This window comes from Oratosquilla oratoria, chromosome 7, assembly GCF_046742065.1.
Source record: "Oratosquilla oratoria isolate Oo_2021 chromosome 7, ASM4674206v1, whole genome shotgun sequence".
NCBI lineage: Eukaryota > Metazoa > Arthropoda > Malacostraca > Stomatopoda > Squillidae > Oratosquilla > Oratosquilla oratoria.
The window spans coordinates 22,445,112-22,470,460 of record NC_134783.1 but is presented as its reverse complement, the minus strand read 5'-3'; the positions used below and the strand labels follow the sequence as shown (position 1 = coordinate 22,470,460).

General features: G+C 37.8%; 1 protein-coding gene across 1 annotated transcript in view; it reads right to left on the bottom strand.

The window, feature by feature from the left end:
* Positions 1-263: 263 nt before the first annotated feature.
* Positions 264-25,349, bottom strand: part of Sbp2 (SECIS-binding protein 2) — a 39,571-nt gene continuing 14,485 nt past the window's right edge. Inside the window, exons 4-9 of the mRNA XM_076187817.1 lie at positions 24,609-24,731; positions 6,791-7,055; positions 4,176-4,292; positions 3,017-3,114; positions 1,399-1,553; positions 264-749 (exon numbers count right to left, since the gene is read on the bottom strand). Of these exons, the coding sequence (XP_076043932.1) occupies positions 552-749; positions 1,399-1,553; positions 3,017-3,114; positions 4,176-4,292; positions 6,791-7,055; positions 24,609-24,731 (956 nt within the window). The 3' untranslated portion in view covers positions 264-551. The remainder of the gene's footprint in view (positions 750-1,398; positions 1,554-3,016; positions 3,115-4,175; positions 4,293-6,790; positions 7,056-24,608; positions 24,732-25,349) is intronic.

Genomic DNA, 25,349 nt, shown 5'->3' with positions numbered 1-25,349 from the left:
GAACTATTCAGCCCAACTACATGAATTTAAGATTTGTTTTAACCAAAGGATCCACTAAGACTAAACCCCATGAGTACTCTTATCCCATATATCAAAGTTAGTTATATATGTAAACAGAAATCCTTTGTTTAGTCCTGGAGAGATCATTGGAATCTCCCAAGGGGCTTTCATGACTGCCATGAAACCTGTGTTTCCAATCAGAGAATTTTCAGGCAAGTGACTGATTGAATCTCAGCAATAATAGAAGGGCAGGAAAGATGAAAAGAAATTAATAATTGGCTTTATTTAAAGATAAATATAAGAGTCCATATAACACTTTAACCCTTCCACTATAAAGGCCCCCATTTTTTTTTTTTTTTTTATTGTCAGACTTTATTCAAAACAGGTAAGGCCCCTGTGCATATAGGCTTGGGTTATCTCAATCATTCCCCTAGGTATCATGATATATTTACAGATATTGCTCTGGTTAATACCAGAAAATTTCATTCAGTTTAGTGCAAGGCCCTCATACTGAAGGGCTGATTCCCTCATTGTTTTTTAGTCTTCACCATCTAAAGCTCTCGTCTTTCTTCTGGTTCTTCATCTGTTATTTTCTCTCCATCTCTCTTTCCATCTTCAGTCCTCTCATGATATTCCCCTTCTTTTTCATCATCATCATCCTCCTCTGGTTGCCTCCCAGGTAGGGATATCATCTTGTGGTACTGCTCTTGGGCCACAGGAACCAATTCCATGATATGGTTAAAAGCATCCTGGAAAATAGCAGTGCAAAATGAACATCATAACAACCATAGGTAACAAAAGGCCTTTGGCAAGAGGTAGTGAATTCAACATTCATAAATCTACACTTATCTATTTTACTGTGACACTATACTTTCATTGACCAATGATAGGTACCTGTATGTAGTGATCCTGCAAGATGGACAGTGAAGCTGCCCATTTTCAAGACCCATCAAACATCACCTCCATCAGGAGATAGGAGCTGATACTCAGTCTCTGGACTGGGCCCATCTCTATCAACTTCCACAGTATTTCTTACACTTTTTTACACAAGGAGAACTGACAATCACTACCACTTTCAGCCAGTAACATAGAAATACTCCCACACTAATACAACACAGACAACAGTCCAACATCCCAGAAAGATCTGTGGAGAGTTGAGGAGTGTTGTCAGTCATTGTGAGGCTGTGGGTTTTCCATTTATTGAAACTCAAGGCAACAGTAAATCAATTAGTATAGTTTTGTATTACATTCTAGTAGCTACTTAAGTGTTTTTCTTCACAAAGGTAAATCCCTTTCAGTCCCAAGAAATCTTGCCACAACTAGAGTTGCCATCACAAAAACCTCATTTGTATAGAAAAACTGCAGTCTAGCAAGCTGAGCTAGTCTCTTTCTCCTTACTTGTGCTCCTTGGAAGTTCATAATTCCCATGCAGCTGACACCTGTACGTTTGTGAAGCAAGTAACCTAAGAAGCGTCGGGTCAAAGCAAACACAACAGGCACTTCACATTCTGTGGCTTTGTTGATGAGTTTCTTAACTTGGTCATCCAAGCTTCCTGAAATACAGGCAAGGAACAGCTCATGGTTATTTCATGATTTTAATAAAGTTTTAAATAATGTAAAGTGAATTTATCTAGCAGCTGAAACCAGAAATGTTATACTGTGCATAGTCTGCCATAGTTAAGCCTCAAGGTCGGGCTTTCTTGCCTACTATGGATCCCATTCCGAGGTCTTAGAGTCCTCTCCATCTTACCTAAGAAAAGGGGAGCATAATCTCAATATGGGATTTGAAAGCAGGTTGAAGAACCAACTGCTGCCAAACCATCTCCAAAATAGTAACAACCATCCAGAGAGAGAGAGAGAGAGAGAGAAAGATAGAGAGAGAGAGGAGAGAGAGAGAGAGAAAAAAGGAATACAGAGCAATTCCATTTCACCAAAATTATTTACAGCTTGTTTGGAAGAGATTTTCAGAAGGTTGAGTTGGGAAGAGAAAGGTTTGAAGATTAATGGTGAATATTTGAACCACCTAAGATTTGTGGATGACATTATTCTTATTTCAGAAAGAGCAGAAGACTTGCAAGATATGCTGAATGATTTGAACAAACAAAATCTCAAAGTAGGTTAGAAAAAAAATCAAGGAGGAATGTAATATCTATATTGAAAACATCAAACTGAAGCAGACTGAGAAATCTAGCTATTTTGGAATGCTTTTTGATGAAGAAAACAGGCAAAACATAGCAATATCACATAGAATTAAGAAATACAATAAATACTTAAAGATAGAAATATCCCAAAGGCCAAAACCATTATATTTACAACAGTATTAGGACCAATACTTCTTTATGGGTCAGAAACTTGGACACTGACAACAAGAACATCTTTACAAATACAAGCAGCAGAAATGAGAGTCCTGAGAATGATCTGAGGAGTTGCTAGACGTGACATAATCAGAAATGAAGAAATTAGGGAGATAAAGAATAACATCTGTGCTGAAGATAATTGAAAAGAACAAATTGAGATGGTATGGGCATGTTAAAAGAATGGAAGAAACAAGACACACAAAGAAATTCTTGGAGTGGGTTCCTTGAGGCCAGTAGGATGACCTAAGAAATGATGGATACAGGGAGTGGAAGAATCTGCTGAACAAAGAGGAAGAAAATTGCAAGAAATAATTAGAGATGAGGACTTCCAGGACAGAGACCTTTGGCAAAGATTCGTAGAGGCCAGACAATGACAGGCATAGCCTACCTTGTGTTGTCCGGTGAGAAAGGTAAGAAATATGTATGACCATGGCTGGCAACATTGCACTATGGGTAAGACACTCACACCCAAATAGTTAAGGAGTACTGCACTACAGCATCATGAAAAAGACTGGACCTAGAGCTAAGAAATATGCAAACCTCATTTTATGGCTGGATAGATAAGAAAAAGAACATACTAAAAATAAACAAGAGAGGAAAAGAAAAGAAAAAAATTTGGTTCAAAAGTACTCGGATTTCATTTTGGCCAAGACGCTCACCTTCAATAGCACTCCTCTGTATGTCAGGTACCAAGATAATACATGACATCTTATTCATTAGTTTGGTGGTTTCTTTCAGCCCACTGACATACCGCCGCCTGAAAATGAAAATTTCTTGTACATACTTCTTACGGTGAAAACTTTGAACATTATTAGTGTATGGAAAAAGAGTAATGAATATTTTTTGCAATATAATGAGTACTTTCTTTAAAAGTATAAGAAATAATGTTTATACAGGTCGAGTTGGTCTATATCATATGGAGAGGTGTGACCTGAAGACACATGACCCCATATGACTAAACACACAAACTGCTGGCCAAGACGGAAACAAAATCTTAGTTCAATTCCCTGCCTGATGCCCTGGGTCAGAACCAATGCAGCGACACACAGTACATCCATAGCAAGGCTGCTTCACTTAATCAGTGACCCCCACTCTCCATCTCCACATGCAGAAAAAAAGAGGATGGGGGGAAATCCCTTCAGGCCACATCAAAATATCATTCACACATAACCACTCCTTATTCCTCCCCCATCCCCTCCCATCCTTGCATTGCAGTATCATCTATGTACATCCATTCTCCACTAACCCCTATCTCATGCCTTCTCTCACACATCCTCTACCTTTCCCACAATGCTCCTCACCAATTATTCTTTCTGTTTCTCTCTTAATCTTCTTTATCAAACCCCTCCCATAAGCCTTTCTAACTACACTCAACAAAGTGATCCCTCTAAAACTACCACATTCATATTTGTCTCATTTTCTTTTGTAAACCACAACTATACATGCGCTCCTCCAGTCTTCAGGCACCCACCTCTCCCTAAGACACACATTAAACAACTTCACAAACCAATCCACTATAACCATCCCTACATTTTTCAGACACTCTGCAAGACATGCATTCAATTCAGGCACCTTACCAACTCCCATAATTTTCAAAGCCCCTTGCACCTCATCTTTTCCTATATCTCTTCCATTTTACTATCCCATCACAATCATTTTCTTAGCCACTGCCATATTCAATCAATCCTTATCCTCCTCCTCCTCATACAACAACTTTCTGAAATACTCTATCCACATTCCCCTTACTGCCTTCACTTTTGTTAATACCTTACACATACATACTGGAAAGATACAGGTAATACATATGGGACAACCAACCTGATGCGAGCTTTAACAGGATCCCGTTGGTAGTGGCGCTCTTGAAACTTTACCAACATTTCAATCATGATTGTAACAGCCTGGTTGATTTCTGGAGTGACTAATTGATTACAATACCTGCAGAAATAAAATTACCTAAGTCAATGTCAGCCACAAAATTGAGCAAGGAAAAATGAGTGTAGGTGATAGAGCTGGAGAAGAGTGTACAGATTAAGGTGACCTGTTCTGGGAGAGAGTCACTAAGTATGGACAGTAAGATAATTTCCTGATACCTGTCTCAAAAGACCACCATTTCCAGGAACTCATTTTGGTCCATGTATTAAAGATAAATTGGCAACACCTACCATAGCAATCTCACCTTTGCCAACAACATTCTCAAAGATACTTTTCACCACTCCAACACCAATCTCATCAATTACTAAAAGTGCTACTTCCTTGCACTCTTGTCACTGCTGAAACCCTAACTACCATACTCCCGAATTCCAATTCATCTTTCTCTTTTAGTTTTGTTTTATATGCAGTGAAATCTTGGTGTACAAAACATCTATCATTATGAATAATCCAGTTCATGAATAAAATTTTATCACAAAAATTGTCCCACTTCACAAAGCTTGCCCTAGAGTACAAAACCACTTGTTAGAACTTGTATGGGTCACACACCTGGTTTTTGCAGGGCAAGTGTGGGAAACAAAAGAAGATTAGGTTATTTGGCTCATAGCTCATCCAGTAAATATCTGTGCTTGAATTATCTATGAACAAATTATTGTTATTATATTTTTTGGGTTGCAGGTGTTTTTCCAAACCTTAGGAAAGGTTTGGAAAAACATTTGCAGAGGAGTTAGGATATAGGGTTGATGAATGATTAGGATGGTTTGGACACATGGAAAGAATGAGTGAAGAAAGGTTAGTAAAACAAGTGTGAAAGGCAGATGTGGATGGAGTGAACATGAGGGGGCAACTGAGGATGAGATGGATGGATGGGGTAAAAGGGGCATTGAGCAAGAGAGGAGTGTCTGTTGAGGAAGGAAGGGAGAAGACAGACGATAGGGGTGAGTGGAGAATGGTGCGTATAGATGACACTGGGATACATGGGAGGGAAGGGGTGTGGAATGAGGGGAGGGGTTAGGGAGTGAATGATATTTTGACACAGCCCAAAAGAGTCTCTCTCTGTCTTCTTTTATGCATGAGGGGATGAAGAGGGGGGTCACCAATTAAATGAAGCAGCCTTTTGTTGTGAATGTGCTGTGTCTTTCTACATTGCTTCTGACCCAGGGTAGTGGGCAGGATGCAGGGATGACCTGTCACCCAGGACGTGCCAAGAAAAGAGGGAGGGAGGGAGAGATGGTGAATAGGAGTGGAGTGGGTGGGAATGAAATGGGTGGGAGTAGATTTATACCTTTTGTCTTTGGCTACCTACCTTGTAAGGGGGGAAAAAAGCCCTTGGTACATGTATGCATGCAAGTGCAAATAGTTGGGGACTAGTAGAGGTTTGAATATTATTTCTGCACAATAAGGTTTTCATTGTGTAATTACAGTATCTATTGACAAACTTCAATGAAACTTGGTCAGAATAGCTACAATGATGAGCATGACTTTCAGTAAAAGAAAATTAGCTTCCCACCTCAATTAGGAAAAAAAATAAATAAATAAATAAAATAAGTGAACCTATATCCTTAAGTTAGACAATGCCTGTGGAGGTGTGACTTAGATATCTACAAATTCTACCCAGAGAAAGCAGAGTTCCTGAATGTGTATTTGAGGGGTCTGGGCCTGAACCTGTTGGTAAGGTGTCTCTGAACAAGACACTGACCTTGGAAGATGGATGGCAGTGATGTGCAGGAGTTGGTGGAGGAGCAGAGTGCTGGGCTCACCACTAAAGAACACATTGCTCTTCATGACGAACTACTTTAACAAACAGCAAGTGAAAAATTCTCAGGGGAGGAGAAAACAGGTGAGGATGTCCCTTCCTCATCAATTAAGGAAAAGTGTAGGGTGGGGTTGATGGAAAAGTATTTGGATGGTTTGGACACATGGAAAGAATGAGGGAAGAAAGATTAGTAAAACAAGTGTGGTGGGTAGAGGTGGATGGAGTGAACATGAGGGGACAACCGAGGATGAGATGGAGTGAAGGGGACATTGAGCATGAGGAAGTCTGTTGAGTAAGGAAGGAAGAAGATAGGGATGAATGGAGAATGGTTGTGTATGGATGACACTGTGATGCATGGGAGGCAGTGGGTGGGGGATAAAGGGGTTAGGGAGTGGTTGTGTGAATTATATTTTGATGCAGCCTGAAGGGATTTCTCCCCACCTTCAATGTTACTGCATGAGGGGATGGAGAGAGGGGTTGTCAATTAAGTGAAGTGGCCTTGCTGTGGATGTACTGTGTCTTGCATCATTGCTTCAGACCCAAGGCAATGGGTGAGATGTAGGGAAGATCCATTATCCAGAGAGCCAGTAACAAAATACAATACCAATGAATGGTGGGTTTTCTTCATATACTGCCAAAAACTTGTCTTATGTCTATTTTTTCTCCAACAAACACAAATGTTCAAACTTATTTATAAAACATCTAATTGTAATATTTAATCTACTTTATTGGAATTTTAGCTACTTACTCTCTAAACTTTTTGTTGTGGAATGTATTTTCTCTTGACTTCAAGTCCTTTAACAGTGCTGCCCTGAGTTTTTCAATGTTTTCAGGGAGCCTCATTACCGAGCTCATACTCTCCTCTAATGCCTGCACCCCATCTGATGTTGACATAATCTCTTTGCTCATCTCTTCTGCTGTTTTACTCTTCTCTTCACTGCATCCCTCAGATGAAGGTTCATTAGTTACCTCATTGGTGACCTCTTGGAGAATACTGCTGTTCTTGGCATACTCTGTTGAAATAAAGCAAGTTTCATAATTTCTTCTTCTTTACATAGAGCCAATGATGAGTACAGGTAGATCTCATTTAAAGAGCATCTAATCAATGTGAATCCAAACATACATGATCTTGAAATTTACATCACCACTTGTTTAACAGGCACATGAGATCTCAATATTTGAGAATCAATCCAAACCACAGGTGTCTGCCACTAGCTAACCAATCAGTAAATCACTGTGATTCAACATAATTTGTCAGTTTAGTCTAAATTATCATCCAGTGAATAAAAAAAAAAAATAAATAAATAAAAAATATTTATGACACTGGGATGATGACATATTGAGAGGAAAAAAATTTTGCTTAAGTAAAACCATCTCTCTTTATTTTGTAAGTTACGCCATGGTTACACCAGCCTATGTAATGATGGGATTACAACAACTCAGTTGGATTTCATTCAAGGTTAAAGGATTTGATTTTGAGTCCAAGCCTAGGGTTGAAGGAAAGATGCCCAACCCAATACTGTTGGAGTCCACAACTTATTCAGTAATAATGATGCTGCCATGGCTATTCAATGTATACATGGATGGGGTGGTGTGAGAGGTAAATGCAAAGGTATGGGCTGGGGATTGGAGAAGTTTATAGAAAATGGAGAATAATGGGAGATAAGCCCGTTGTTGTTTGCCGATGACACTGTGCTTGTAGCGGGATTAGAAGAGATATTAAGGAAGTGATGGAATTTGGGAAGGTGTGGGAAAGAGATTAAAGAGGGAAGTTGAAGATAAATGTGGGTAAAAGTAAGGTGATGATATGTACAAGGGGAGAGGATGGCAGGTATGTCTTGCTGCATTGCTTCTGACCCAGGGTAGTGGGCAAGATGCAAAGATAACCCATCATCCAGGAGGAGCCAAGAAAAGAGGGAGAGAGGGGGTGGTGAATGAGAGTGGAGTATGTGGGGATGAAATGGGTGGATGTGGATTTATGCCTTTGACCTTAATTACCTCCCTTGTAAGAAGGAAAAAGCCTATATGTATGTATGTATTCAGTAATAAGAGACGAATGATTCAGTAGCATAAAATTATCTTTGAATGGAAAAGAAATTTTATGGAATATGTATGCACCCAGGTCTCTTAATCCAACACTCACCAACTGCCACTTATGCAGATGTTTGGACCCAGGACATGAATCCACTTTGGGAAATGTTGGTGTTTTATGTCCTGGTCCAATACCCAAAGAGAGTTTATGTCCTGGGTCCAAACACCTGCACAAGTGGTTGGGAGTTTTGGATTAAGAGACCTAGGTGTAGTGGCAATAATCAAGTAGTTGTTTGATTACCGCTGTAGTGTAAACATTGCTTGGTATTTACACGTGAAAATGCTTCTCAACATGGAGTATACATACATACATACACCAAAGGCTTTTTCCCCCTTTCACGGGGGGTAGCCAAAAAGAAAAAGGCATAGAAATCACTCCCACCCATTTCATTTCCCATATATTCCACTCCCCTCCACCCTCCTTCCCATCTTGGCACCTCCTGGATGTGGAATAGTGAAATTATCCATGCTCTCCTGAAGAAGATATGATCACAAGAGATATTTTGGGATAAGAGGCATCCCAATTATACCAAAACGGACAATCTGGGAGATGATTTGCAGGGAATTGAAGACATAGCATCCTGAGGCAACAGCACACCTGACCCCAGGTATGTCTATTTATTGTTGTAGTTAATTTTTCTCTGCTCTTTGCAGGTTCATTATAGTCACAGTTTTCACTTTTAAATATTGGGGAAGCAAGGTCTTTGTGGAAATTTACTTGCTGATCTTCCTCTACACATTTTATTTAAAGGCAAATGCTGCCCTCTTTGTCATGAGTAGGTCTCAGTGGGTACATTTGTTTAGCACCATATGGTGGACGAAATTACTTTTCTCTGGTTAGTTTTGATGTGTTTTTAAGAATCTGCACATGGCTTCATTCACAGTTCACATTGTTTCCACACCTTATCTGGAATGGGGCCTAAACCACACTGAACTAATCTAAATTAACTTTAAAGTAACCTAACCTAAAGCCTCATTGACATGGAGTAGTTTAGTAGCTGCTAGTGCTAGTTTCAAGTTAACTTAGCCAGCAAGTAAGTGGTGATGCAAGTTTTTCTATTAAAATTGAGCAAGTAGAGGGATTACAAGTCACTACCACTAGTGGCTACTAAACTAGCCCTGTGTCAAAGAGGCTTAACTGACATAACCTAGTAAATATTCATTCCCATAAAAAAAAATTATGCATCTTAAGAAATCGCTAGAGGCATTATTGTAAATTTATGATATACATACATATTCAAAACATTCAGCATGAGGAGCTCTTGCCTTTGTGGTGGATCATGAATGTAGAAGTGAATAGAGACTGATGAGTGAAATTTTACCCATATTTGTTGTAATATACTTTGCAATTACTTGGATCTGTTAGGAGAAATGAACTGAGATACTGTAATATAATATGTACACATTTGTGGCTCTTTTATTCAATTTTTTAGGGAAATCCAGTTCAAGTAATATAAATTCTAGTAACAGTTATCACCATCTTGCATTGTAGAAAATGTTCATGTTTTTCCAGATGGTGTTATGGTGATGTTCACTTACTTGTGGGGTAATTTTCAAAAGCTATACTGAGTAGCGAAGACACCAAATGGTTCAGGTGGGAAGACAACACCTAATTAGGAGTTATTCTTTATGTACTCCTTCCTACACCCTGTTTATGCATACTCCTGGAGTGAGCCAAGCTCCATGCTGTCATCAGACATTGCATTTGAAGGGACTCTCAAAGTTGTGGAACTTTGGGTCAATCCAACCATCACTGCTGCCCCAACCATTACCTATGTCAGTACTGATACCATCTCCATCCTCATCCTCTGTCAATGCATCCATGCTTACATCTTAGCATCCCCCACTGCTACCAACAATACCTCCCTATCCTCCTCCATGTTCAACAATCTGTCCATCTGCCCCTTTTACCTTTTATTCTCTGCTTGACCCACCCTCCTTTCCTTACTTGACTTCCTTCCAAAATACCTTTTTATTACTTTCAAAAATTTGTCATGTTCCTATCCCATTTTACATCTGCTCTCCTTTATGTCTCCATTATCTTATGTTTTGTTTCTCTTCTTTTTCTTTTCCATCTTTCACATGTTTCTCTATTCTTACTTTGCAATTAATCCCTGAATGCTTGCTTCTTCTCTTCTACTACCTTCTTCACCTCATCATCTCACCACTCACTTCTCTTAATATCTGTCCATCTGCCCCTTTTACCTTTTATTCTCTGCTTGACCCACCCTCCTTTCCTTACTTGACTTCCTTCCAAAATACCTTTTTATTACTTTCAAAAATTTGTCATGTTCCTATCCCATTTTACATCTGCTCTCCTTTATGTCTCCATTATCTTATGTTTTGTTTCTCTTCTTTTTCTTTTCCATCTTTCACATGTTTCTCTATTCTTACTTTGCAATTAATCCCTGAATGCTTGCTTCTTCTCTTCTACTACCTTCTTCACCTCATCATCTCACCACTCACTATCCTTCCTTCTATTCCCTCCCATCCTGACTTGTTCCATATACCATCTTTGCATACATTGTCACTCCCTCCTTGAAGCTTCCCCATTCCTCCTCCACTTTTACCTCTACTCTATCTTTCACCACCTCCCACATCTCTCAGATTCTCCTGGTACTCCAATATAAATATATATATATATATATATATATATATAAAAAAAAAAAAATTCCAGTTTACTCTAAGCACCTCTCTACCTTCCATCCTTTTCTTCTTTTTTCACCGATCACTCTCACACTTTTTCACCTATCACTCTCTGCACGGGGGGACGGAGATGGGGGTCGCCGATTTAATGAAGCAGCCTTGCTGTGGATGTGCTGTGTTTTGCAACACTGCCTCTGACCCAGGGCAGTGGACAAGGTGCAGGGATGATCCGTCATCCAGGAGGTGCTAAGCTAAGAGGGAGGGTGGAGGGGGGTGGTGTGTATTTAGGGATGGAATGGGTGGGAATGGTTTTATACCTTTTTTTTTTTTGGCTACCTCCCTTGTAAGGTATATGTATTTACCTAGTTGTATTTACCTAGTTGTATTTTACGGGAAGGGGAGCTATGCTCGTGGGGTCCCGTCTTCATATCTCATTTTATCTAAACTATTTTTAAATTCATGTATTGTTTTTGCACACACCACTTTCTCATCTAACTTGTTCCAACTGTCTATTGCTCTGTGAGGAAAGCTGTTCTTTTTCAAATCTCTTCTATAGCTGTCTTTTTTTATTTTCTTTCCGTGTCCTCTTGTATTTCTGTCATCCCATTTTATCAGATTCTCTCTATCAGTAATTTCTATGCCTTTCATGATTCTGTAAATAGCTATCAAATCTCCTCTCTCTCTTCTTTGCTCTAGTGTCTGTAGTTTAAGTTTTTGTAGTCTCTCTTCATATGATAGTTTTGAGAGTGTTGGTGCCAATTTTGTAATTGCTCTTTGTATTCTTTCAAGTTTTTTTATACATTTTTTTGTACTTGGTGACCATATCGTTGCTGCATATTCCAATCTTGGTCTTATCAGGGCGATTAGGATTTTCCTCACCATTTCTTCATCCAGGTATGTAAATGCCACTTTGATTGTTCTTATTAAATTATAAGTTTCTCCAAAAATCTTATTTATATGTTTCTCAGGTGACATATTATTCATAACAATGACTCCCAGGTCCTTCTCATTTTCTACTTTTTTTATTCCTTCTTCTCCCAAATAATATGATCCTGTTATTCTGTTTTTGCTTTTTCCAAATTCCATTATACTACACTTTTTTGTATTGAACTCCATCTCCCACTTCCTACTCCATTCTTGTACTTTATTTAGATCTCTCTGTAGTGATTCACAATCTTCTTCAGTTTTCACTCTTTTCAGTAATTTTGCATCATCTGCAAAGAAGCTCATATAGCTTTCAATTCCTTCATCCATATCATTAATATATATAGCAAACATTATTGGGGCCAGAACTGTTCCCTGCGGGACACCGCTTATTACTTCATTCCATTTGGAGTGCTGATCTCTTATCACTACTCTCATTTTTCTTTCTTGCAAAAAGTCTTCCATCCAATTTAGCAATTTACCTTGTATTCCTCCTTCATATTCTAATTTCTTAAGCAACTTCTTATGTGGTACTTTGTCAAAAGCTTTTTTTAGGTCTAGAAATGCACAATCAGCCCATCCATCTCTTTCTTGTATTATATCTATTAGCCTTGAATAGAAACATATTAAATTGGTGACGCATGATCGTCCTTGTCTGAATCCAAATTGCCTTGGATTTAGTACGTTGTTTTTTTCCAAGTATTTTACCCATCTACTTTTGATAATTCTTTCACATATTTTTGCTATTGTACTTGTTAGAGAGACTGGTCTATAGTTGGTAGGTTCTTCTTTATTTCCTCCTTTATATATAGGTACTATATTTGCTTTTTTCCAATCTTCTGGAACTTTTCCTTCTTTTAAGGAACTGCTTATTATGCTATGTATTTTGTCTGCCAGTTCATTCCTGCATTCTTTCAGAATCCAGTTTGCTATTTCATCTGGCCCATGCGATTTTCTGACATCAAAATTACCCAAGTGTGTCAATATTTCATTCTTTGTTACTTCTATTTCTTCCATAGGGGGGACTTTTTCCTTCCACTCAATCTCTTCAGGTTGTATATTTTCCCTTGTAAACACTGATTTAAAATGTTTGTTCATAATTTCTGCCATTTCCATTTCCTCAGTGTATTCAACTCCTCCTTGTCTTAATTTCTCCAAGTCTTGTTTGTTTTTCAGTTTATTGTTTACAAATCTGTAGAATAGTTTTGGTTGATCTTTACACTTTTCTATAACATCTTTTTCATATTTTCTTTTTTCCTCTCTGCACTTTTGTACATATTCATTTCTATAACCAGTATATATTTTCCATTTTCAGGTCTTCTGTCTTTTTTCCATCTGGTCCAGGCTTTGTCTCTTTTGTCTTTTAACTCCCTACAACTTTTGTTGTACCAGCATTTTACATATTCTTTTTCTTGTTTTTGTCTTGGGACATACTTTTCCACTCCTTTTTTGTAAATTTTTGTCAAAATATTCCATTTCTCTTCCACTGTTGTTTCTTCTTTGTATATTTCTTCCCAGTTTTCTTGTTGGAAGAATTCTCTTATTTTATCAAAGTTTGTTTTTTCATACATCATTCTTCCTTTTCTATATTGTTCATTTCTTTTCATATATTTTTCTTCATTAAGTTCCAGTTCAATCAATATGTGGTCACTTTTACCTATTGGTGTTTTATATTCAATCTTGTCCACTATTCTAGGTTCAGATGTAATTATTAAGTCTAGCCTTGATGGTTCTTCTTCATTTCTATACCTAGTGTTCTCTTGTATCCATTGTGTCATTGAATGGTCAGTAATCATTTCAAGTAGAGCATTTCCCCATGAGTCATCACCACTCTTTACTGTCATTTCTTCCCAGCAGATTTCTTTGCAATTAAAGTCGCCCATCATAACTATTCTTCCTCCGTCTTCCATTATTTTAGTTAATGCTATCTTTGTGTCTTCTAACATACTTTTATGTTCACTCTCCTCCCATGAGGCTGTTTTCGGAGGCACATAATTGATCACAAATTTTCTGCTCTTCTTATCTCGGTCTTCCACTTCTATCATAATCATCTCTACTGTATTCTTTCCATATATGACACCTTTCACGTTTATATCCTTCTTAGTCAGGAACATAACTCCACCCCCTTGTTTTTTCTCTCTGTTTCTAATCCAATAATTGTATGTATCATGTCCTACACTGTTGGGTGGTAGTGGGCCTTTTAATTTTGTTTCTACAATTCCCATTATGTCCGGTTCTTTTTCTTTCAAATAATCATTCAGTTCATTCAATCCTGTTATCAATCCATCTATATTTGTGTAAGACACTCTTAGTTTTCTGCCACTTCCATTGTGTTCTCTGTTTCCCTTATGTTTTTCTTTAGTATGTCGAACTGCTTTATTTTCATGTTCACTACTCTCCAATAGAATCTCTCTTTCTCTGACTCCGTTCTTTCCTCGTTTTTTGCCTTAGCTTCAATTCTTTTCTGCTTTTCTGCCTCTCTTTCCTCCTTATTCATTTCTCTTTTTATCCATACCTTTTTATATTGATCATTTGTTGCTAGTTTCCCTGTCTTGGATAGAATTTTCTCTGCCGTTGTTTGTGACCTGAATTTAATCTTAATTGGTCTGGTCTTATCTGTACTATATTTTCCGAGTCTGAATTTTTCCTCAATTTCCTTTATAATTTCTGGTTCATCTTCCTGGACTAATTTTAATAAACTGCTTACTCTTTCATTTTCCTCCTTGATTCTTGCGGTTCTATCTGGGTTATGTTTCTCTTCCATTCCTAATATAATTATACATTTCTTTTTGTCAGCTAATTCTCTTACTATATTCTCCTTCTGTCTCATCACTTTAATAACTGAGTCTTCATTATGTTCTTTCAATTGCTGTTTGACTATGTCAGTGAATGAAACCTTATTCCCTTCTTGAGTTATTCTCCAATTTTTAGCTTCTGTAGCTATTTTCTCTCTATTTTCATTACTATTCTTCTTCAATTTCTCATTCTCCTCCTTTACATTTCCTAACTGTCTTTTTAGGTCCTCTATTTCTTCAGTTAAGTTTCTGTTAGCCTTCTCTAGTTGTTCCAACCTTTCAATTCTCTGGAAAATGGAGTCTACATTACCTAACTTACGTTCCAAGTCCTCGATCACCTTATCAACTCTCTCCTCTAGTCTTATCAGTCGGGGGGGGGGGGGGGGGGGGGGGGTGTCCCCCCCACCCTCTTTAAATCCCTGGAACATATTCTCGTCACTTTCTTCTGTATTGCTCCTCTCTATACTTCTAATCTTTACATTTTTATTAGACATTTGATCCTCACTCAGTCTTTTGTTTACCTTTCGCTTGTCTGGCTGGGCAAAGTCTACTCCCTCCTCATTTCCTTCCATTTCCCTCAGTAATCCCTCCCCTTTTCCTCTTTCCCTACGTTCCCACTACTCCACGAGCAATTTCCCCCCCACCCTGCAAAAACACTAGGCACTTCTCTTTGCGTTGGGATCCACAGACTTCAGTTTTCTTCAGAACGTCATCCAAGCCGTCCATTCGCTGAAGTGTATTTACCTAGTTGTACCTAGTTGTATTTTACGGGAAGGGGAGCTATGCTCGTGGGGTCCCGTCTTCATATCTCATTTTATCTAAACTATTTTTAAATTCATGTATTGTTTTTGCACACACCACTTTCTCATCTAACTTGTTCCAACTGTCTATTGCTCTGTGAGGAAAGCTGTTCTTTTTCAAATCTCTTCTATAGCTGTCTTTTTTTATTTTCTTTCCGTGTCCTCTTGTATTTCTGTCATCCCATTTTATCAGATTCTCTCTATCAGTAATTTCTATGCCTTTCATGATTCTGTAAATAGCTATCAAATCTCCTCTCTCTCTTCTTTGCTCTAGTGTCTGTAGTTTAAGTTTTTGTAGTCTCTCTTCATATGATAGTTTTGAGAGTGTTGGTGCCAGTTTTGTAATTGCTCTTTGTATTCTTTCAAGTTTTTTTATACATTTTTTTGTACTTGGTGACCATATCGTTGCTGCATATTCCAATCTTGGTCTTATCAGGGTGATTAGGATTTTCCTCACCATTTCTTCATCCAGGTATGTAAATGCCACTTTGATTGTTCTTATTAAATTATAAGTTTCTCCAAAAATCTTATTTATATGTTTCTCAGGTGACATATTATTCATAACAATGACTCCCAGGTCCTTCTCATTTTCTACTTTTTTTATTCCTTCTTTTCCCAAATTGTATGATCCTGTTATTCTGTTTTTGCTTTTTCCAAATTCCATTATACTACACTTTTTTGTATTGAACTCCATCTCCCACTTCCTACTCCATTCTTGTACTTTATTTAGATCTCTCTGTAGTGATTCACAATCTTCTTCAGTTTTCACTCTTTTCAGTAATTTTGCATCATCTGCAAAGAAGCTCATATAGCTTTCAATTCCTTCATCCATATCATTAATATATATAGCAAACATTATTGGAGCCAGAACTGTTCCCTGCGGGACACCGCTTATTACTTCATTCCATTTGGAGTGCTGATCTCTTATCACTACTCTCATTTTTCTTTCTTGCAAAAAGTCTTCCATCCAATTTAGCAATTTACCTTGTATTCCTCCTTCATATTCTAATTTCTTAAGCAACTTCTTATGTGGTACTTTGTCAAAAGCTTTTTTTAGGTCTAGAAATGCACAATCAGCCCATCCATCTCTTTCTTGTATTATATCTATTAGCCTTGAATAGAAACATATTAAATTGGTGACGCATGATCGTCCTTGTCTGAATCCAAATTGCCTTGGATTTAGTACGTTGTTTTTTTCCAAGTATTTTACCCATCTACTTTTGATAATTCTTTCACATATTTTTGCTATTGTACTTGTTAGAGAGACTGGTCTATAGTTGGTAGGTTCTTCTTTATTTCCTCCTTTATATATAGGTACTATATTTGCTTTTTTCCAATCTTCTGGAACTTTTCCTTCTTTTAAGGAACTGCTTATTATGCTATGTATTTTGTCTGCCAGTTCATTCCTGCATTCTTTCAGAATCCAGTTTGCTATTTCATCTGGCCCATGCGATTTTCTGACATCAAAATTACCCAAGTGTGTCAATATTTCATTCTTTGTTACTTCTATTTCTTCCATAGGGGGGACTTTTTCCTTCCACTCAATCTCTTCAGGTTGTATATTTTCCCTTGTAAACACTGATTTAAAATGTTTGTTCATAATTTCTGCCATTTCCATTTCCTCAGTGTATTCAACTCCTCCTTGTCTTAATTTCTCCAAGTCTTGTTTGTTTTTCAGTTTATTGTTTACAAATCTGTAGAATAGTTTTGGTTGATCTTTACACTTTTCTATAACATCTTTTTCATATTTTCTTTTTTCCTCTCTGCACTTTTGTACATATTCATTTCTATAACCAGTATATATTTTCCATTTTTCAGGTCTTCTGTCTTTTTTCCATCTGTTCCAGGCTTTGTCTCTTTTGTCCTTTAACTCCCTACAACTTTTGTTGTACCAGCATTTTACATATTCTTTTTCTTGTTTTTGTCTTGGGACATACTTTTCCACTCCTTTTTTGTAAATTTTTGTCAAAATATTCCATTTCTCTTCCACTGTTGTTTCTTCTTTGTATATTTCTTCCCAGTTTTCTTGTTGGAAGAATTCTCTTATTTTATCAAAGTTTGTTTTTTCATACATCATTCTTCCTTTTCTATATTGTTCATTTCTTTTCATATATTTTTCTTCATTAAGTTCCAGTTCAATCAATATGTGGTCACTTTTACCTATTGGTGTTTTATATTCAATCTTGTCCACTATTCTAGGTTCAGATGTAATTATTAAGTCTAGCCTCGATGGTTCTTCTTCATTTCTATACCTAGTGTTCTCTTGTATCCATTGTGTCATTGAATGGTCAGTAATCATCTCAAGTAGAGCATTTCCCCATGAGTCATCACCACTCTTTACTGTCATTTCTTCCCAGCAGATTTCTTTGCAATTAAAGTCGCCCATCATAACTATTCTTCCTCCGTCTTCCATTATTTTAGTTAATGCTATCTTTGTGTCCTCTAACATACTTTTATGTTCACTCTCCTCCCATGAGGCTGTTTTCGGAGGCACATAATTGATCACAAATTTTCTGCTCTTCTTATCTCGGTCTTCCACTTCTATCATAATCATCTCTACTGTATTCTTTCCATATATGACACCTTTCACGTTTATATCCTTCTTAGTCAGGAACATAACTCCACCCCCTTGTTTTTTCTCTCTGTTTCTAATCCAATAATTGTATGTATCATGTCCTACACTGTTGGGTGGTAGTGGGCCTTTTAATTTTGTTTCTACAATTCCCATTATGTCCGGTTCTTTTTCTTTCAAATAATCATTCAGTTCATTCAATCCTGTTATCAATCCATCTATATTTGTGTAAGACACTCTTAGTTTTCTGCCACTTCCATTGTATTCTCTGTTTCCCTTCTGTTTTTCTTTAGTATGTCGAACTGCTTTATTTTCATGTTCACTACTCTCCAATAGAATCTCTCTTTCTCTGACTCCGTTCTTTCCTCGTTTTTTGCCTTAGCTTCAATTCTTTTCTGCTTTTCTGCCTCTCTTTCCTCCTTATTCATTTCTCTTTTTATCCATACCTTTTTATATTGATCATTTGTTGCTAGTTTCCCTGTCTTGGATAGAATTTTCTCTGCTGTTGTTTGTGACCTGAATTTAATCTTAATTGGTCTGGTCTTATCTGTACTATATTTTCCGAGTCTGAATTTTTCCTCAATTTCCTTTATAATTTCTGGTTCATCTTCCTGGACTAATTTTAATAAACTGCTTACTCTTTCATTTTCCTCCTTGATTCTTGCAGTTCTATCTGGGTTATGTTTCTCTTCCATTCCTAATATAATTATACATTTCTTTTTGTCAGCTAATTCTCTTACTATATTCTCCTTCTGTCTCATCACTTTAATAACTGAGTCTTCATTATGTTCTTTCAATTGCTGTTTGACTATGTCAGTGAATGAAACCTTATTCCCTTCTTGAGTTATTCTCCAATTTTTAGCTTCTGTAGCTAGTTTCTCTCTGTTTTCATTACTATTCTTCTTCAATTTCTCATTCTCCTCCTTTACATTTCCTAACTGTCTTTTTAGGTCCTCTATTTCTTCAGTTAAGTTTCTGTTAGCCTTCTCTAGTTGTTCCAACCTTTCAATTCTTTGAAAAATGGAGTCTACGTTACCTAACTTACGCTCCAAGTCCTCGATCACCTTATCAACTCTCTCCTCTAGTCTTATCAGTCGGGGGGGGGGGGGTTGTGTCCCCCCCACCCTCTTTAAATCCCTGGAACATATTCTCGTCACTTTCTTCTGTATTGCTCCTCTCTATACTTCTAATCTTTACATTTTTATTAGACATTTGATCCTCGCTAAGTCTTTTGTTTACCTTCCGCTTGTCTGGCTGGTCAAAGTCTACTCCCTCCTCATTTCCTTCCATTTCCCTCAGTAATCCCTCCCCTTTTCCTCTTTCCCTACGTTCCCACTACTCCACGAGCAATTTCCCCCCCACCCTGCAAAAACACTAGGCACTTCTCTTTGCGTTGGGATCCACAGACTTCACTTTTCTTCAGAACGTCTTCTAAGCCGTCCATTCGTTGAAGTGTGTGTGTGTGTGTGTACTCTCAAATTACCTTCCACCAAAAAACTGTCTGACATTCCCCCACTCTCTACCCTTAGAACATGAACATCCAGACCTTCCCCAACTTTTCATTTGGATACCACAGTACCACTACATAATCCATTAATGCCTGATCAACCACTCTTCTATCCACCACCTTCTTCCATATGTACTTATGCTTATTTTTTTTAACAGTGTTACCTATATAAGTAAATATAATATTTTGTGTCAAAACCTTTCTGTTGTATTATCTCCACCCGGGACCTTAACCAGTATTGACATTGTTTTTAGTAAGAGTTAAAGATAATTCTTGTCTCGTATAATAAGTATGGAAATAAAGGATCAATCAAAAATAATGTTAAGGAGCTTACATTTATTGCAAGAGATCATTCATACTCAAAATTACACTCTCATACCCACACCTACCCTTCACACTGTTAGGATTAAACATGACATTATTTACATTTTATTTTGCAAAATAAACTAAATCTTATCAGTAGGTAAATGTTCTGTCATCTGTATCATCTTTAATATTCTATCCATCTCTATACTAAGAACTTTTTCCCCCCTTACAAGGAAGGTAGCTAAGTCAAAAGTCATGTAAACATTCCCAACCATTCCATTCCCATCCACCATCCTTTCCTCCCTCTCAGCTTCTCATGAATGGCATTATCCCACAATGCACAAAAAATAAAATTCTGCAAATAACAGAGGGGAAAAATGCATGTGTTGCATCATAAAAAAAAAATCTACTCACCATGAAACACAGCAGGCACCTGAGATCTTCTTCCTTTCTGTAGAACTTAAGCTCCACCCACTCTACCTCATGCTCTCACACCAATACCATTGTCATTTTCTTTATGTGGTTACAGGGGGTCCTTAGTAATTCGTTATAGGTATTGGAGCAAGATTCTGATGTCAATACCTTTGGCACTGACTGTATATGTGCATACACCTAGGTCTCTTAATCCAACACTCACCAACCACCACTTATGCAGACATTTGGGTCCAGGATATAAACCCACTTCTGAAATTGGTGGTGTTTTATGTCCTGGGCCCAATCATCCACACAAGTGGTGGTTGGCAAATGTGTGATTAACCACTTCACTACGGGACTTAAATCTCGCGGGCAGCAGCCAATGCCAGCCATTCGACGTGTCGTAATAATACTCGCATCATAAAATATGGTCACCGCTTATATCGATCGTTATCTCTTTCACCCGTGAATTTTGAAAACCACAGAGAATGGGATTAAGAGTAGATTAGGGAGAATGTAAAAACACAGGGGCGACTACAATAAATATAATCAAGATGCCGATATGGCAGCGTCGCGAATCCACTTGCTCCTCATGACGCCTACGTGTGCGACACCGTATGGAAGGGGTTAAGAGAACTATGGTGTTTATATATATATAGTGTATATACATACATATATATATATATATATATATATATATATATATATATATATATATATATATATATATATATATATATATAAAAATATATATATACATATATATATATATATATATATATATATATATATATATATATTTATATATATATATATATATATATATATATATATATATATACGACGCTACTCTACTTACGTTAATTCGTTTTACGTTTTTTCGATTTTACATTTGAATTGACTGTAAAAAAAAATAAAAAATAAAAAATAAAATTGATTGAATTTTTTAGTTTAGTGCACTCTCCGTAGTACAAGACATTCAAACTATACTTACGCATGACGCTGCGTCCATTGTTTACATGGCACAAATGACAGACTGAATGTGCCTTGCCTTGCCTCCTCCTCCTCCTCCTCCCCCTCCTCCTTCTCCACCATCTCACTTTATGTTGCTTGAATTTAATTTATTTGAAATTAATGTTATCATTTTACAATGTTATGTTTATAATTAATGATTTAGAGGTGTTTTATAAGATACGGTAATAGAATTTATGGATGTATAATACAGTATGAACGGTCATACATTACTGGAATGTACAGTAACAGTTATGTTCGGCAGTTCAGAACATAACTAAAACGTAAGTTGAGGAGCGTCTGTATATATATATATATACATATATATATATACACATTTACACTGAATGGTTCCCAGTGATCAATTAATATTTTTTTCAACCACAAATCACTTTTATTTCCATGCCATCGCAGTCGAGACTGAAGAATCGCTCGATGGAGGCATTCGTTGGAAATTGAAACGTGGATGAGCTGAGGATTCGAACCCAGCTAACCCATAACAAAGTTACAGTGACTTAAACCAATGCACTATCAAGAGAGATAGAGCACTGGTTTAAGTCACTGTAACATTGTTACGGGTTAGCTGGGTTCGAATCCTTGGCTCGTCCACATTTCAATTTCCAACGAATGCCTCCATCAAGCGATTCTTCAGTCTCGACTGAGATGACATGGAATTAAATGTGATTTGTGGTTGAAAAAAGATATATATATATATATATATACATATATATATATATATTATATATATATATATATATATATATATATATATATATATATATATATATAGGTGTACCAAAGTCTTTTTCACCCTTACAAGGAAGGTAGCCAAAAAGCAAAGTCATAAAATCCACTCTCACCCACTCCATCCCCACATACTCCCATTCACCCCACTCCCTCTTATCTTGGTTCTTCCTGGATGACAGGTCATCTCTGTATCTTGCCCACTGCTCTGCATCAGAAGCAGTGTCGCAAGGCACAGCACATCCGCAGCAAGCCCGCTTCATTTTATTGGTGACCCCCCCTCTTCATCCCCTCATGCAGAAAAAGAGAAGATGGGGAGAAATCCCTTCGGGCTGTGTCAATTTATTATTCACACATACTCCCTCAACCCCCCATCTCCCACCCACTCCTTTCCATGCATCACAGCATCATCCATGCCCAACCATTCTCCATTCACCCCTATCTTCTCTCTCCTACGTTCCTTCCTCAACAGGCATTCCCCTTTCCCAATGCCCCTTTTACCCCATCCACCCATCTCATCCTTTGTCGCCCCCTCATGTTCACTTCTTTCACCTCTGCCTTCCACACCTTTTTTACTAATCTTTCTTCAGTCATTCTTTCCATGTGTCCAAACCAGCCCAATACCCTTTCATCAACTCTACCTGCCATCTCCCTTTCCACCGCTGTTCTCCTCACCTCCTCATTTCTCACTCTATCCAGCCTAGTAACCCCTATCATACTTCTCAGGCACCTAATCTCAAACACATTCAAACTCCTCCTCTCTTATGTTCCATGTTTCTGCCCTACACAGTGCTGTCAGCACAATCACTCCTTCATACAATCTCCTCTTAGCATCCATTCCCAAATGTCTATTTCTCATTACATTTTTTATTTCCCCAAAGCATTTACTTGCTTCTCTCAATCTACATTCTACCTCCACCTCCACTCCTCCCTTTCCTGACACATTTGCCCCAAAATATCTATAGCTAGCCACTTATTCCAGTCTTTCTTCCTTAATACTCATTTTTAATTTGCTGCCACCCTCTCCCCTTGTACATCTCATCACCTTACTTTTACCCACATTTATCTTCAATTTCCTTCTTTCACACACCTCCCCACACACTGTCACTAACTTCCTTAATCCCTCCTCCGGTCCTGCTACAAGCGCAGTGTCATCAGCAAACAACAACTGGCTTATCTCCCATTTTTCTCCATTTTCTTTAATCATCTCCAATTCCTGGTCCATTACCTTTGTATTTACCTCTCACACCACAGAATTCTAACACAGGCCCTATTGCTCTCATAAAAACACTTGACTGCTCTTAACAATGTTCCTCCTATCTCACATATCTGCAATACCTCCCACAGTGCCTTCCCATCCTGTCATATGCCTTTCCCAAATCCATAAAGACCTAAAAAACATCCTTAACTTTTCTCAAAGTGTTCTCACATATCTGCCTTACCACAAAAATCTGATCCACACAACCCCTACCTGTCCTAAACCCATACTGTTCCTCTCCTAATCCTATCAATCAAAACCATCCCATAAGTCTTTCCAACTACACTCAACAAACTGATCCCTCTAAAACTACTACACTCACACTTGTCCCCTTTTCCTTTGTAAAGTGGAACTATACATGCACTCCTTCAGTCCTCCGGCACTATACCCTATTTCAGACAAACATTGAACAACCTCACCAGCTACTCCACTATCACTATACCTCCCTTTTTAAACACTGCATGACATCCATCTAACCCAGGTGCCTTACCTGCTCTCATCATTTTAAAAACTGCTTTCACCTCATCTTTTTTTATTTCTCCTTCATTTTCCTCATTCATCACTGTCATTTTCTTAGCCCTTCCCACTCTGACTACCTTTCCCTCCCTATCCTCCTTCACATTTAACAACTCCCTAAAATATTCTGTCCATCTTCCCCTTACTGCTAGTTCTTCCATTAACATCTCTCTATCTGCACCTTTTACCTATCTTCTCTACTTGATACACCTCCTCTTCCTCTCTTAACCTCTTCAGTACGGGCCAAAATTTCGCGGGCAGCATTAGCTGCCAGACGTACTATGTGTCGTAATAATACTCGCATCATAAAATATAGTCACCGCTTATATCGATCGTTCTCTCTTTCACCCGTGAATTTTGATAACCATAGAAAATGTGATGAAGACAGTTTAGAGAGTATGTCATTACGCAGGGGCAACTACAATAAATATAATCAAGACGCCGATATGGCAGCCTCGCATATCCACTTGCTCCTCATGCCGCCTACATATGAGGCACCGTATGGAAGGGGTTAATGTTCTTCCAAAACATCTTTTTATTACTTAAAAAAATTTCTGTCATATTCTTATCCCATTTTACATCTGTTCTCCTTTTTGACTCCTTTATCTTATGCTTGACTTCTCTTTTCTTTGTATCTCTCATATGATCCTCTTGTCCTATTTTGCAACCAATCTGTGAATGCTCATTATTCTCCTCTAAGACTTCCTTTGCTTCATCATCACACCACTCGCTACCCTTCCTTTTGTCCTCTTCTCATCCTTGTTCCACATACCATCATTGCATACTTTATGACTCCCTCCTTGAAACATCCCCATTCCTTCCCCACTCCTAGTTCTACTCTATCCTTTACTCCCTCCCACTCTTCTCTAAGCAGTGTATACAAAAAAGAATAATCTTTATCTTAATATCCTTATATTTTAACAAAACACTTAATCACTGATTCATTGTATGATCAAACTTGAAACAAACATTTACTTCTTACCTTTTAATACCATCAAAAGGTCTTCAGACTTTGCTCTCTTCTCCTTCTGTAGTCTTCTTCGGAGGCTTGTGGGCTTTCTACGTTTATGTTCTGGCTCCATTCCTTTTGCTGTTCTGACCACTCCTAGAAGCAAGTTTATCATGTAACTACTTATATCAAAAGACAAAAGAAATGCATTTTAGATCAATATATATATATACAGTACTACCTCTCATTAACAGATGTTAATTAGCTGTATTTGCGGTGTTTTCACTGTGTTTTTGGTGATTTTGGTGCTGTTGTTTAGTGCTGTGCAATCACTATGCCACCCAAAAACCACTCCAAATCAACGGATTATTCACATCAACGGACACCGTTACCCCCCTTTTAGTCCATTAATGAGAGGTAGTACTGTATATACATTCCAGTGATGAATGAGGAAAATGGAGGAGAAATAAGGAAAGATGAAGCGAAAGCAGTTATTAAAATGATGAGATGCAGGTAAGGCACTTGGGTCGGATGGGTGTCATGCAGAGTGTATTAAAAAGGGAGGTACAGTGATGGTGTAGTGGCTGGTGAGGTTGTTTAATGTTTGTCTAAAAGAGGGTAAGGTGCCAGAGGACTGGAGGAGTGCCTGTATAGTTCTGCTTTACAAGGGAAATGAGGACAAGTGTGGGTGTAGTAGTTTTAGAGGGATCAGTTTGTTAAGTGTAGTTGGGAAGGTTTATGGGACGGTTTTGATTGAGAGGATTAGAAGAGGAA